At 50.5% G+C, this 14092-nt stretch overlaps 1 protein-coding gene across 1 annotated transcript in view; it reads left to right on the top strand.

Moving 5' to 3' along the window:
- Positions 1 to 11931, top strand: part of LOC135030608 (uncharacterized) — a 65935-nt gene extending 54004 nt beyond the window's left edge. Inside the window, exons 4-6 of the mRNA XM_063953946.1 lie at positions 8888 to 8970; positions 9665 to 9753; positions 10471 to 11931. Coding sequence (XP_063810016.1) covers positions 8888 to 8970; positions 9665 to 9753; positions 10471 to 10516 — 218 coding nt within the window. The 3' untranslated portion in view covers positions 10517 to 11931. The remainder of the gene's footprint in view (positions 1 to 8887; positions 8971 to 9664; positions 9754 to 10470) is intronic.
- The last annotated feature ends 2161 nt before the right edge of the window (positions 11932 to 14092 follow it).

Below are 14092 nucleotides of genomic sequence, written 5' to 3' on the forward strand. Positions count from 1 at the left end.
CCTGTATACACTGTGTGCTGGAGTATTATGGTAAGAGGACTGTTACTGGGGTATTAATAAGACACTCACCCTGTATACACTGTGTGCTGGAGTATAATGGTAAGAGGGCTGTTACTGGGGTATTAATAAGACACTCACACCCTGTATACGCTGTGTGCTGGAGTATTATGGTAAGAGGGCTTTCTCTTACGTCCTAGAGGATGCTGGGGTCCACATTAGTACCAAGGGGTATATACAGGTCCACCAGGAGCCATTGGCGAGTTTGAGAGTGTGGGCTGGCTCCTCCCTCTATGCCCCTCCTACCAGACTCCGTTTAGCAAATGTGCCCGGAGGAGTCGGTCACAGCTAGGGGAGCGCCACAGGAGTTCTTTTAGGTTTGTTTTTGTTTTTTTAAGCGTTTTTTAGCGTTTAGGCACAGGGAGGCTGCTGGCAACAGCCTCGTGCTTCGTGGGACTAAGGAGGGGGAGTATTGTCCGCCCTGCGGGGTCTGAGCCACTATCTCCGCTGACAGGACACTGAGCTCCTGAGGGGATCGATCGTTCCCCGCCACAGGGGATCGCTCACCCCAGCAGCATGCCGCCACCCCCTTACAGAGCCGAAGATCAGTGGCAAGTTAGTCACCGCCCCCTCTGGCAAGTGGGGAGCCAGTGTGAAGATGGCGGCAACAGGGTATGGAGCACAGTACTAACTGCGCTCCGGGGCTCAGCGGTACATAGTGCGACACGGTGAGGGGCGCCCTGAGCCAGCGTCTACACCCTACACTGGTCACACAGCCTGTTGGGTCCCCAGGCCGGAATTATCTTATGAAGAGCGCGAAGACAGCGCCATTTTGGGGGCAGAGCTTCTCCTCAGAGTGGACCCAGCAGCGTTCAGCGCCATTTTCCTTCCTGCATAACGCTGTCTGTGAATAGCAAGTCCCTCCAGAACAACTCCAGCTATCTCTCACAGTACCAGGGGTTTTTAGAAAGGGGGGGGGGGGGGGTGAGGCTGTATACTGGTTGTGTAACCTATTAAGGTGCACAGTCAGCGCTGGTTGGGGGTCTCCCTTTACCTAAAAAGCGCTGTGTGTGGGTTGGCTCCAATCTCTGTCTCTCTTGCCATTCTTGGGGGTGAAACTCTGTCTGCCCTCGTGTGTGTGTGTGTGTGTGTGTGTGTGTGTGTGTGTGTGTGTGTGTGTGTGTGTGTGTGTGTGTGTGTGTGTGTGTGTGTGTGTGTGTGTGTGTGTGTGTGTGTGTGTGTGTGTGTGTGTGTGGAGTGTCTGTGGTCTCCATTAAGCTATGTCCAGGGACACTGTGTCATATGCTGCAGAGGATATGTTCTCTCAGGATAATCCCATTCTATGTAATCAGGATTGCACTGTTTTAGCACAGATACCAGCAAGGGAGCCTGAGTGGTTATCCTCTATCAAATCTATGATTTCTCAGATTTCTAATAGGGTTGCACAGAATGAGTCTGCAAATCAGGCTTTACAGAACTCTATGGCAGTCTGGCCCAGTTCTGTTACCTCAGGGCCCCCTGCTGTATATTCCCAAAAACGTGCTCTTGCACAGATTATGCAAGACGACGCGGATACCGATTCTACACTGAGGACGGTGATGGGGAGGTGTTGAGGGGGGCAGCATCTCTTGCAAAAGGGGTGCAGTTGATGATATAGGCCATTAGGGATGTGTTGAATATTACTGATGCAACACCTGAGCAGGTTGAGGAGGCTTACTTCACTGACAATAAGAAAACCTCGCTAACCTTCCCTGCGTCAAAAGAATTAAATGCTATATTTGAAAAAGCTTGGGAAAACCCAGAGAAAAAATTCCAGATCCCTAAAAAGGTCCTGGTGGCGTTTCCTTTCCCTGAGGAGGATAGGAAAAAATGTGAGAACCCGCCCATTGTTGACGCATCGGTATCCAGACTCTCAAAAAAGGTGGTTTTACCTGTTCCAGGATCTACCGCCTTGAAAGAGTCGGCTGATCGTAAAATTGATAATACGCTCAAATCCATGTACATGGCTTCAGGGGCTATACTACGTCCCACTATTGCCAGTGCTTGGATTGCCAAAGCTATAGTAAAGTGGTCAGGCACGTTACTTGAAGATTTGGATACTGTGGATAGATCTGATGTTGACTTGTTTTTGCGTTACATTCAGGATTCTGCAGGATTTCTGGTAGAATCCATGAAAGACCTGGGTTCCACGGCTGCAGGAATTTCTTCCATGTCTGTCTCAGCTTGTCGAGGACTGTGGCTGCGCCAGTGGTCTACCGACGCAGAATCCAGGAGCATTGTGGAGACCCTACCCTACACAGGGGATGTGGTCAAGATGCCGCCGGCCGGAATCCCCCCGGTCGAAATACCGACGCCGGAATCCCGACCGCCACAATCCCGACATATTCTCCCTCCGTGGGTGTCCACGACACCCATAGAGGGAGAATATAATAGTGTGGCGAGCGAAGCGAGCCCGCAAGGGGCTGCTTTCCGCTCGCCACCCCTGTCGGGATTATGTGGTCGGGATTCCGGCGTTGGTATTTCGACCGCCGGGATTCCGGCCGGCGGCATTTAGTACTGATCCCCTACACAGGTCAGGCTCTCTTTTGGAGAAACGTTAGATGCGCGGATCTCCACGGCTACGGCGGGTAAGTCACCTTTTCTTCTCTCAGCTGCACCTACTACGAAGAAACCCTTTTCTTCATCTGCATCACAGCCCTTTCGGGCTGCCAAGCCACGAAAGGCCAGACCGTCCAACACCACCTTTCGGGGAGGCCGGCCCAAATCCAAGAAACCGGCTGCGGCGGGTTCCCGGGAACAGAAACCTGCTTCAGGTACGCCGAAGTCCTCCAAATGACGGTGGACTGCACGCCCTGGAGGTGGGGCCGGTGGGAGTGAGACTCAGGCTTTTCTGGGTGTCGTCCATCCTGAATCCCTGGGTGCAAGATATCATGTCCCAGGGGTACAGGCTGGAATTTGAAGATCTCCCTGCTCACCGATTCTTCAAATCAGGCTTGCCAGCTTTGCTGGCAGACAGGGCTGTCCTGCAGGCAGCCGTCTAGAAGTTTGTGGAGGCACAGCTTATTGTACCGGTCCCTCCTCATCTGCAAAACAAAGGTTACTATTTGAACATTTTCGTGGTACCGAAACCGGATGGTTCGTTCAGGCCCATTCTGAACCTAAAATCGCTAAATCCCTTTCTGAAGGAGTTCAAGTTCAAAATGCAGTCTCTAAGGGCGGTGATTTTAAGTCTGGAAGAGGGGGAATTCCTGGTATCCCTGGATATCAAGGATGCGTACCTCCACATTCCGATTTTGCAGCCGCATCAGGCTTATCTCCGATTTGCACTGTTGGACTGCCACTATCAGTTCCAGGCTCTGCCATTTGGCCTCTCCACAGCACCGAGGGTTTTCACCAAGGTGATGGTGGAAATGATGGTTCTCCGCAGACAGGGGGTGAACATAATTCCATATCTGTACGATCTGCTGATAAAGGCACCATCCAAGGAGAAGCTGTTACAGTCCATCCTTCTCACAACCCACCTGCTCAGGGAAAACTGTTGGATCCTGAATCTTCCAAAATCAAATTTGGAAACAAACAGGAGGTTTCCTTTCTGGGAATGATCCTCGACACGGAAGTGCAGAGGGTGTTTCTTCCAGAGGAAAAAGCATTGGTGATACAAACAATGGTCCGGGATGTCCTGAAGCCAGCCCGGGTGTCTGTTCATCAGTGCATTCGCCTTCTGGGAAAGATGGTGGCCTCTTACGAGGCTCTACAGTATGGGAGGTTTCATGCTCGGTCCTTCCAACTGGACCTCCTGGACAAGTGGTCGGGATCCCATCTACATATGCACCAGAGGATACGTCTGTCACCAAAGGCCAGGATTTCACTCCTCTGGTGGTGGCAACTACCTCATCTTCTGGAGGGCCGCAGGTTCGGGATTCAGGGCTGGATCCTTCTAACCACGGATGTAAATCTCCGAGGCTGGGGCGCAGTCACTCAAGGTGAGACGTTCCAAGGAAGGTGGTCAAGTCTGGACGCCGGCCTGCTGATAAACATTCTAGAACTAAGAGCCGTTTACAACGGCCTTCTCCAAGCGGCCCATCTTCTGAGAAATTGGTCAATTCAAGTGCAGTCGGACAATGTAACGCCAGTGGCTTACATCAACCAACAGGGCGGAACAAAGAGCAGAGCTGCAATGTCAGAGGTAACAAGAATCATCCTCTGGGCAGAAAAACACGCGTTGGCGCAGTCAGCAATCTTTATTCCGGGAGTAGACAACTGGGAAGCGGACTTCCTCAGCAGAAACTATCTCCATCCAGGAGAGTGGGGACTCCATCCGGAGGTGTTCACGGAGGTAACAGATCTTTGGGGTGTACCTCAAATCTACATGATGGCCTCTCGTCTCAACAAGAAGCTTCGGCAATATTGTTCCAGGTCGAGGGACCCGCCAGCGGTGGCGGTAGATGCCCTGGTGACTCCGTGGGTTTTCCAGTCGGTGTACTTGTTTCCACCACTCCCACTCATTCCAAGAGTGGTAAAGCTCATAAGGAGAACAAGGGTTCAAGCGATCCTCATTGCTCAAGACTAGCCAAGAAGGTCTTGGTACGCGGATCTTCTGGATCTACTGCTAGAAGAGCCGAGGCCTCTTCCTCTTCGGGAGGACCTGCTGCAACAGGGGCCATTCACCTATCAAGACTTACCGCAGCTGCGTTTGACGGAATGGGGGTTGAACGCCAGATACTAGCTCGGAAGGGGGTTCTGAACAAGGTTATTCCTACCCTGATACAGGCCAGGAAAGGAGTTACGTCTAAACATTACCATCGCATTTGGAAAAAATATGTATCTTGGTGTGAGTCCAAGAAGTTTCCTACAGTGGAGTTTCAACTGGGACGTTTTCTCCTCTTCCTGTAATCAGGTGTGGTTATGGGCCTGAGGATGGGATCCATAAAGGTCCAAATTTCGGCCCTATCCATTTTCTTCCAGAAACAGTTGGCTGCCCTCCCTGAGGTTCAGACTTTTTTGAAGGGAGTTCTGCACATCCAACTTCCCTTTGTGCCACCTACAGCGCCCTGGGATCTTAACATGGTGTTACAGTTCCTCCAGTCGGACTGGTTTGAGCCTCTACAGGAGTTTGTGGTCAAGTTTCTCACGTGGAAGGCTGTCACTTTGTTGGCCTTAGCTTCTGCTAGACGTGTGTCGGAGTTGGGTGCTTTGTCCTGTAGAAGCCCATACTTGATCTTCCATGAAGATAGGGCTGATCTTCAGACATGTCAGCAGTTTCTTCCGAAGGTTGTGTCGGCATTTCATATCAACCAACCTATTGTGGTGCCAGTTGCTACTGACTCCTCATTTTCATCAAAGTCCTTGGATGTTGTAAGGGCTCTGGAAATCTATGTGAAGAGGACTGCTCGTCACAGAAAGTCGGACTCTTCTTTATGTCCTGTATGATCCCAAGGAACTTGGGTGTCCTGCTTCTAAGCAGACAATATCTCGCTGGATCAGGTTCACTATCCAGCATGCGTATTCTACGGCAGGATTGCTGTGTCCTACATCTGTCAAGGCCCACTCTACTCGTAAGGTGAGTTCTGCCTGGGGTGTCTCGGCTTTACAGCTTTGCCGAGCGGCTACTTGGTCGGGGTCGAACACGTTTGCAAAGTTCTGCAAGTTCAATACTTTGGCCGCTGAGGAGCTGAAGTTCGGTCAATCAGTTCTGCAGGAGCCTCCGCGCTCTCCCTCCCGTTCTGGGAGCTTTGGTACATCCCCATGGTACTAATGTGGACCCCAGCATCCTCTAGGACATAAGAGAAAATAGGATTTTGGTTACCTACCGGTAAATCCTACTCTCGTAGTCCGTAGAGGATGCTGGGCGCCCGCCCAGCGCTTCGTTTGCCTGCTAACGTTCTTTGGTTCAGTACAACTTCGTTTTAGTTGAGTACTACATTGTTACTTGGTAAGTAATGTTTCAGCGGTTGCTGCGTTTCAAGCTACTTAGCTTGATGTGCCTTGTATGTGTTAGCTGGTGTGAATCTCGCCACTATCTGTGTAAAATCCTTCTCTCGAAGATGTCCGTCTCCCCGGGCACAGTTTCTAGACCGAGTCTGGTAGAAGGGGCATAGAGGGAGAAGCCAGCCCACACTCTTAAACTCTTAAAGTGCCAATGGCTCCTGGTGGGCCCGTCTATACCCCATGGTACTAATGTGGACCCCAGCATCCTCTACGGACTACGAGAAAAGGATTTACCGGTAGGTAACCAAAATCCTATTGTTACTGGGGTAATAAGACACTCTCACACCCTGTATACATTGTGTGCTGGAGTATAATGGTAAGAGGGCTGTTACTGTGGTAATAAGACGCTCTCACACCCTGTATACACTGTGTGCTGGAGTATTATGGTAAGAGGACTGTTACTGGGGTAATAAGACGCTCTCACACCCTGTATACACTGTGTGCTGGAGTATTATGGTAAGAGGGCTGTTACTGGGGTAATAAGATGCTCACACCCTGTTTATACTGTGTGCTGGAGTATAATGGTAAGGACAAGATTGATAAGATCCAAAATGAAATGGTATGCTCTTCCTCAGCCAGTGACCTGCTCAATTCCCTTCCTGCGCCCTCTAACACCTTCTCTTCATATGACCCCACAAGTGAAGATAAAGTATCATCACACTTCTCATCCTGCTACTCTGCTACCTCCTCTTGATCCTGTACCCTCACAAATAAGTAAAGCTCTGTCTGCTGTGCTCATCCCAACCCTAACTAACAGCTGTAATCTCTCTGTCTCTCTCTCTCTCTCTCTCTCTCTCTCTCTCCTCGTATCTTTCCTTCTCTATACAAGCATGCAGTGATTACTCCCATTCTGAAAAAAACAAAACTTTGACCCTAACTCTCTCTAACTACCGCCCCATCACTCAGTTCCCGTGTCTCTCTCCCGTCACATCACTCAGCTCCCATGTCTCTCTCCCGTCCCATCTCTCAGCTCCCATGTCTCTCTCCCGTCACATCACTCAGCTCCCATGTCTCTCTCCCGTCACATCACTCAGCTCCCGTGTCTCTCTCTCGTCACATCACTCAGCTCCCATGTCTCTCTCCCGTCCCATCTCTCAACTCCCATGTCTCTCTCCCGTCACATCACTCAGTTCCCATGTCTCTCTCCCGTCACATCACTCAGCTCCCGTGTCTCTCTCCCGTCACATCACTCAGCTCCCGTGTCTCTCTCCCGTCACATCACTCAGCTCCCGTGCCTCTCTCCCGTCACATCACTCAGCTCACGTGTCTCTCTCCCGTCACATCACTCAGCTCCCATGTCTCTCTCCCGTCACATCACTCAGCTCCCATGTCTCTCTCTCGTCACATCACTCAGCTCCCGTGTCTCTCTCCCGTCACATCACTCAGCTCCCGTGCCTCTCTCCCGTCACATCACTCAGCTCCCGTGTCTCTCTCCCGTCACATCACTCAGCTCCCATGCCTCTCTCCCGTCACATCACTCAGCTAGCATGTCTCTCTCCCGTCACATCACTCAGCTCCCGTGCCTCTCTCCCGTCACATCACTCAGCTAGCATGTCTCTCTCCCGTCACATCACTCAGCTCCCGTGCCTCTCTCCCGTCACATCACTCAGCTCCCATGCCTCTCTCCCGTCACATCACTTGGCTCCCATGCCTCTCTCCCGTCACATCACTCAGCTCCCGTGTCTCTCTCCCGTCACATCACTCAGCTCCCATGCCTCTCTCCCGTCACATCACTCAGCTCCCATGTCTCTCTCCCGTCACATCACTCAGCTCCCGTGTCTCTCTCCCGTCACATCACTCAGCTCCCGTGTCTCTCTCCCGTCACATCACTCAGCTCCCGTGTCTCTCTCCCGTCACATCACTCAGCTCCCGTGTCTCTCTCCCGTCACATCACTCAGCTCCCGTGTCTCTCTCCCGTCACATCACTCAGCTCCCGTGCCTCTCTCCCGTCACATCACTCAGCTCCCATGTTTCTCTCCCATCCCATCTCTCAGCTCCCATTTCTTTTTCATCCACTAGGGGTCACTGGAGTACTCTTGGGATATGGACGGTTTCCGCAGGAAACAGGGCACTGAATATTTAAATTTAGAACTCTCCACCCCTCCATATCCCCGAGTACCTCAGTGTTTTTTCTGTGCTCACAGCACTAACAAGGCTTGTGTGGAGTTCCCACACTTAGTTGAATATTTTATTAATTTTTCATTTTTCCTTTTGCACTTAGCACATCCCTTCCCAGTTTCTGTAAAAACATGGGTCCGGGATAGTGCCGCTGCACGGAGAGCATGGCGTGTCAGTCCTCACAAAGAGCACCCTCACAGCCACACGCAGCCCACTGCCTACTGCAAAAGCTGGACGGAGCTTACAGATAGAAGCCCCAACGCAGCCATGAACTGAAAAGCTAAACGGAGCTTACAGATAGAAGCCCCGTCGCAGCCCTCCCTACAACAAGGTATGCTGGGGGGAACGGGGCGGTTAGCGCAGGCTGCCGCCCCGCTGTGTGGGGTCCGTGTTGTCATGCCACCCGCACCCGCCGCTCATACAGCCGCCCGCCCCAGCCGCTCCGTCCGGCCGCCCCAGCCGCTCCGTCAGCGCAGTATTGCAAGATGCCAGCGCTGAGAGGGGAACCAGCCGACCTCCGCTGCTCTGCAATAAGTGTCCTTCGCCTCCCTGCAATGAGCGATCAACTCGGAATGACCACCCATGTTACATGCATCTAAGAAACATTTCCAAAATACGACCATATCTCACACAAGACACAGCAAAAACTAATCCACGCTCTCATCATCTCCCGCATTGATTATTGTAATAGTCTCCTTAACATCGGAGCAATAGCAGTAATATACTGTACAGTGATCACACGGATATTATACATGTTATTTCCCCTGTGTTTATGTTCTGACAGATCCTGGAAGATCACATCTTGGCGTCATATTCGCCATTGTGGCATGTGTGATAGTTGTTGCGGTGGCTGTCGGAATCTATTGCGTGAGTAACATCGGCCTCTCTCCCTGTATTCTTCCCCTCGGGCCCATAATCACCCCAGATCTAGAATCCTCCAATACATTCCAGCATAGGGGCTGATACTTACACCATAAAGAGCTTTCCTCGCATATTATATATTGTGAAGTGAGTGGACCGCTGCTCATCTCAGTCCTGAGACACTGAGGACTTGTCCGGCAGCTGTTGTACTTGGTGCTGATGAGGAAGCGATGGTGTAACCCTTAGCAACCAGCCGTCTGCATTCATTTTCTGATCTGCTAGGTACATGACGGTTACACCCCAATTGGCTGCTGAGGGACACACCTCCCACAGGGTTACCTGTACAGCAGATTTCAGATAAGTCCCCATTGCAGTTAATATAAACCCTGAGACTGTGAGCGAGAACATCGATGTCCCCTTTACTTCCTGTTTCTAGTCCTGAGAGGGGTCACAATATAACAGAATGATGCCAGTCATTTCATTCTGGAAAATATCTGTGCATTGTTACGTTGTATAGATCTGTGTTACTGTCCCTCCTTCTGTGCAGCATTGTAATTATTAACTATAGAATAATTATTCACATAACCACGTGGAAATATAACGCCACGCTAGGGCCACCGTCTGTGGGCATGCGGCGTGTGCCGTGCCTTGGGGCACTCCGTAGTCACATGACCTTTAATGATGTATTTTATGTTCCCAGATATGTAACAAGAAGAGAGGAACCAAACATAGGGAGAAAAATGGCTCCACCCAGAATGGATCTCTAGCCCAGCGAGTGCCGTATACTAGGTACGTGATGCTTATAATGGAAGAATCTGGCTATAGGAGGGGGCACAGTATGCGGAGCCGGGGGGGGCATAAGATTGCAGCTCCGAAAAAAAACTATTTTCAAATAAGATTCTCTACAGTCCACCTGGGACAATATTCCTCCTTGTGTACTAATGGGAGTACTAGCTAGCGCTGCGTACATATACATCTACTAACACATAATGTAGGTGCAAGCAGGGAGGAGACAGCCAATGGGCTGCAGAAGTAGATCTGCAATCATCCAATCAGTAGCGTGCCGCTGGTGTAGGCAGGCATTGCTAGGTGACGGAGGCACCGGCCCTGACTTGTGTGGTAAAATTTTCATTAATGGGTAATGAAGCAACTTCGGGGTCTAAGTACTAAAGTCTTGGAGCGAGAGAAAGTGGGGGGGAGGTAAAGGGGTCTATTTACTAAGCCGCGGAGAGAGAGAAACTGCCAACCAATCGGCTCCGAAAGCTGGGCACCCACTTATACAACGGTCTGGCCGATCCGTCATCCTATCTGATGATTGGTTAAGTGCATACACAATCGTCTCCCCAATGTGTCGTGCCTGGTGTCACAACTGGGCGGGCATTTACATATGCCCGCCCAGTTGTGATGTCATTCACCGGGGGCCTGAGAAAAAAAAAAGGTATGTGTTTTTTTTATTTTTTTCTCTCTCAATATTATATTTTCATGAGCACTTTTGTGATGTTTCAGGGCCTCTGACATAGAATTGGCTGAAGGAGAGGGGGGTGCGTGTTGACTTTGGAATTTTTAGAGAATCAAGAAATATGAAGCAAATCTGCCAGTGTATTATCTCCATACGTGAAACTACCTCCAAGTGGCAGCGTCGCACATTTCACAGGACCGTCTGTATAAACGTTTACCTGCTGTAACTCATGTTTACATGTAACTGTCTGGAGCTGTATATGTTTCTTCCATTAGGAACCAGATCAATGGTGCTGGTGCCTCATGCCGCTATGCGGTGCCTCATGCTGTTAGTCACACTGATCCCACCCACCAGAACCTGATGTCTCCGGCACTGGGACTCGCTTAAACTGTGCCTCAATATTGCCACCCAGACACGTGCAGAATTTGTAGCCGTACGTAGGAAATATGTGCGCCAGTCGGAAGCAGTGGATCATGGTTTTTGTCTTCTGCACATACATCCGGCTAGCGTGCGCACAGTGTTGGAATTGCGTTTGTGTGCGCGGGAGACGCACCGTTTCACAAATATCTTCAAAATGTATTTGGCGTTCCTGGGCGGTGAAACTCACAAGATGGTCTGTGTTATGGGAATGGCGTTTGTTCATGTGCCACGTGGGTAGTTGTGTTTTGCCTCTGGAAATTGAGCTACTGGGGGTGATTCAGACCGGATCGCTGCTGTGCGTTTTTGCACATCAGGCGATCGGGTAGTAACTGCACATGCACCGCAATGCGCACGCACGACGGACAACAACGGCCATCGGCGGTCAGCGACAGGATGGTGCGAAAAATCCGATCACACAGGAGTTGATTGACAGGAAGAGGCCGTTTGTGGTTGGTAACTGTTTACTGGGAGAGTCTGGGAAAATACAGGCGTTCCAAGCGTTATCAGGGAGGGTGGGTGACATCCGCTCCGGCCCCGATCAGCCTGTTCTCATCGCACTGTAGAAGTAAGTCCTGGGCTGCGCACACACTGTACACAGTGGAGTTTTGCAGTTCGGCGCACACATGCGACCAATATTTAAATATTTAATAAATCCTGATCCCCTGGTCTCGATTGTTTTCTGTCAGAATCGGGCATTTTTAACATGCTTAATTTCCCCGATTCCCATACGGATCGATGGTCGGCTGTGCCGGCGAGCCAGGGGGTCAGGGAATCGTGGTGCCAGATATATGGGGGGCCTTTACCCTCATGTATAATATCCCCATTCCCCTATAGATTTTAAGCTCCCAGATAACCTGTTTTTACTTGAAATTGCAATTTTTTTTATTATGAGATGATATTTGTAATGAATTTGAAGGGTAGTTACCTGGAGAATGATGACATGGCCAGCGTTTACTAATACCTCAGTGACTGCTACATAAGATGCTGTTCTTATAATACGATTTGTATTTTATGATGTGTAAATCTCCTATGGAGAAATCAGCATTTCTCTGACGTCCTAGTGGATGCTGGGTACCCCGTAAGGACCATGGGGAATAGACTGGCTCCGCAGGAGACTGGGCACTTTTAAAAGAAAGATTAGGTACTATATCTGGTGTGCACTGGCTCCTCCCTCTATGCCCCTCCTCCAGACCCCAGTTAGAATCTGTGCCCGGCCAGAGCTGGATGCACCTAGTGGGCTCTCCTGAGCTTACTAGAAAAGAAAGTATTTGTTAGGTTTTTTATTTTCAGTGAGATCTGCTGGCAATAGACTCACTGCTACGAGGGACTGAGGGGAGAGAAGCAAACCTACCTGCTTGCAGCTAGCTTGTGCTTCTAAGGCTACTGGACACCATTAGCTCCAGAGGGATCGAACACAGGGCCCGACCTCGATCGTTCGTTCCCGGAGCCGCGCCGCCGTCCCCCTTGCAGAGCCAGAAGACGGAAGAACCAGGAGAAAATCGGCGGCTGAAGACTCCGGTCTTCAATAAGGTAGCGCACAGCACTGCAGCTGTGCGCCATTGCTCCCACAGCACACCACACGCTCCGGTCACTGGTGGGTGCAGGGCGCTGGGGGGGGCACCCTGGGCTGCAATATGTATACCTTTTTGGCAAAATGCACATAATACAGTTATAAACTGTATATGTGCCTAATCCCCCGCCATAAATATTATTAAAAAAGCGGGAGAAGCCCGCAGCTGAAGGGGCGGGGCTATCTTCCTCAGCACACCGGCGCCATTTTCTCTTCACAGCTCCGCTGGAAGGACGCTCCCCAGGCTCTCCCCTGTAGTATACACTACGAGAAGGGTAAAAAAGAGAGGGGGGGCACATAAATTTAGGCGCAAAAGGTGATATAAGTAGCTATTGGGGGAAAATTCACTTTGTGTTAGTGTAAATCCCTCTGTTATATAGCGCTCTGGTGTGTGCTGGCATACTCTCTCTCTCTGTCTCCCCAAAGGACATTGTGGGGTCCTGTCCTCAGTCAGAGCATTCCCTGTGTGTGTGTGTGTGTGTGTGTGTGTGTGTGTGTGTGTGTGTGTGTGTGTGTGTGTGTGTGTGTGTGTGTGTGTGTGTGCGGTGTGTCGGTACGGCTGTGTCGACATGTTTGATGAGGACGCTTACGTGGAGGCGGAGCAGGAGCCGATAAGTGTGATGTCGCCCCCTGCGGGGCCGACACCAGAGTGGATGGATATGTGGAAGGTATTAACCGACAGTGTCAACTCCTTGCATAAAAGGTTCGATGACGTAACAGCTTTGGGACAACCGGCATCTCAGCCCGCGCCTGCCCAGGCGTCTCAGAGGCCATCAGGGGCTCAAAAACTCCCGCTACCTCAGATGGCAGACACAGATGTCGACACGGAGTCTGACTCCAGTGTAGACGAGGATGAGACAAATGTACAATCCACAAGGGCCATCCGATGCATGATTACGGCAATGAAAAATGTGTTGCACATTTCTGACATTAACCCAGTTACCACTAAAAAGGGTATTATGTTTGGGGAGAAAAAGCAGCCAGTGACTTTTCCCCCATCTGATGAGTTAAATGAATTGTGTGAAGAAGCGTGGTGTTCCCCAGATAAGAAATTAGTGATTTCTAAGAGGTTACTAATGGCGTACCCTTTCCCGCCAACGGACAGGTTGCGTTGGGAAACATCCCCTAGGGTGGACAAGGCGCTCACACGCTTATCAAAAAAGGTGGCACTGCCGTCTCAGGATACGGCCGCCTTAAAGGAGCCTGCAGATAGAAAGCAGGAGGCTATCCTGAAGTCTGTGTATACACACTCAGGTACTATACTGAGACCTGCTATTGCTTCAGCATGGATGTGTAGTGCTGCAGCAGCATGGTCTGATACCCTGTCAGATAACATTGATTCCCTTGACAGGGATATCATAGAGCATATTAAAGACGTAGTCTTATATATGAGGGATGCACAGAGGGACATTTGCCGGCTGGCATCTAGAATTAATGCAATGTCCATTTCTGCCAGGAGAGTATTATGGACTCGGCAGTGGACAGGTGATGCTGATTCTAAAAGGCACATGGAGGTTTTGCCTTATAAAGGTGAGGAATTGTTTGGGGACGGTCTATCGGACCTCGTATCCACAGCAACAGCTGGGAAGTCGACTTTTTTTACCTCAGGTTCCCTCACAGCCTAAGAAAGCACCGTATTATCAAGTACAGTCCTTTCGGCCTCAGAAAGGCAAGCGGGT

The sequence above is a fragment of the Pseudophryne corroboree genome, chromosome 2 (assembly GCF_028390025.1).
Source record: "Pseudophryne corroboree isolate aPseCor3 chromosome 2, aPseCor3.hap2, whole genome shotgun sequence".
Taxonomy (NCBI): Eukaryota; Metazoa; Chordata; class Amphibia; order Anura; family Myobatrachidae; genus Pseudophryne; species Pseudophryne corroboree.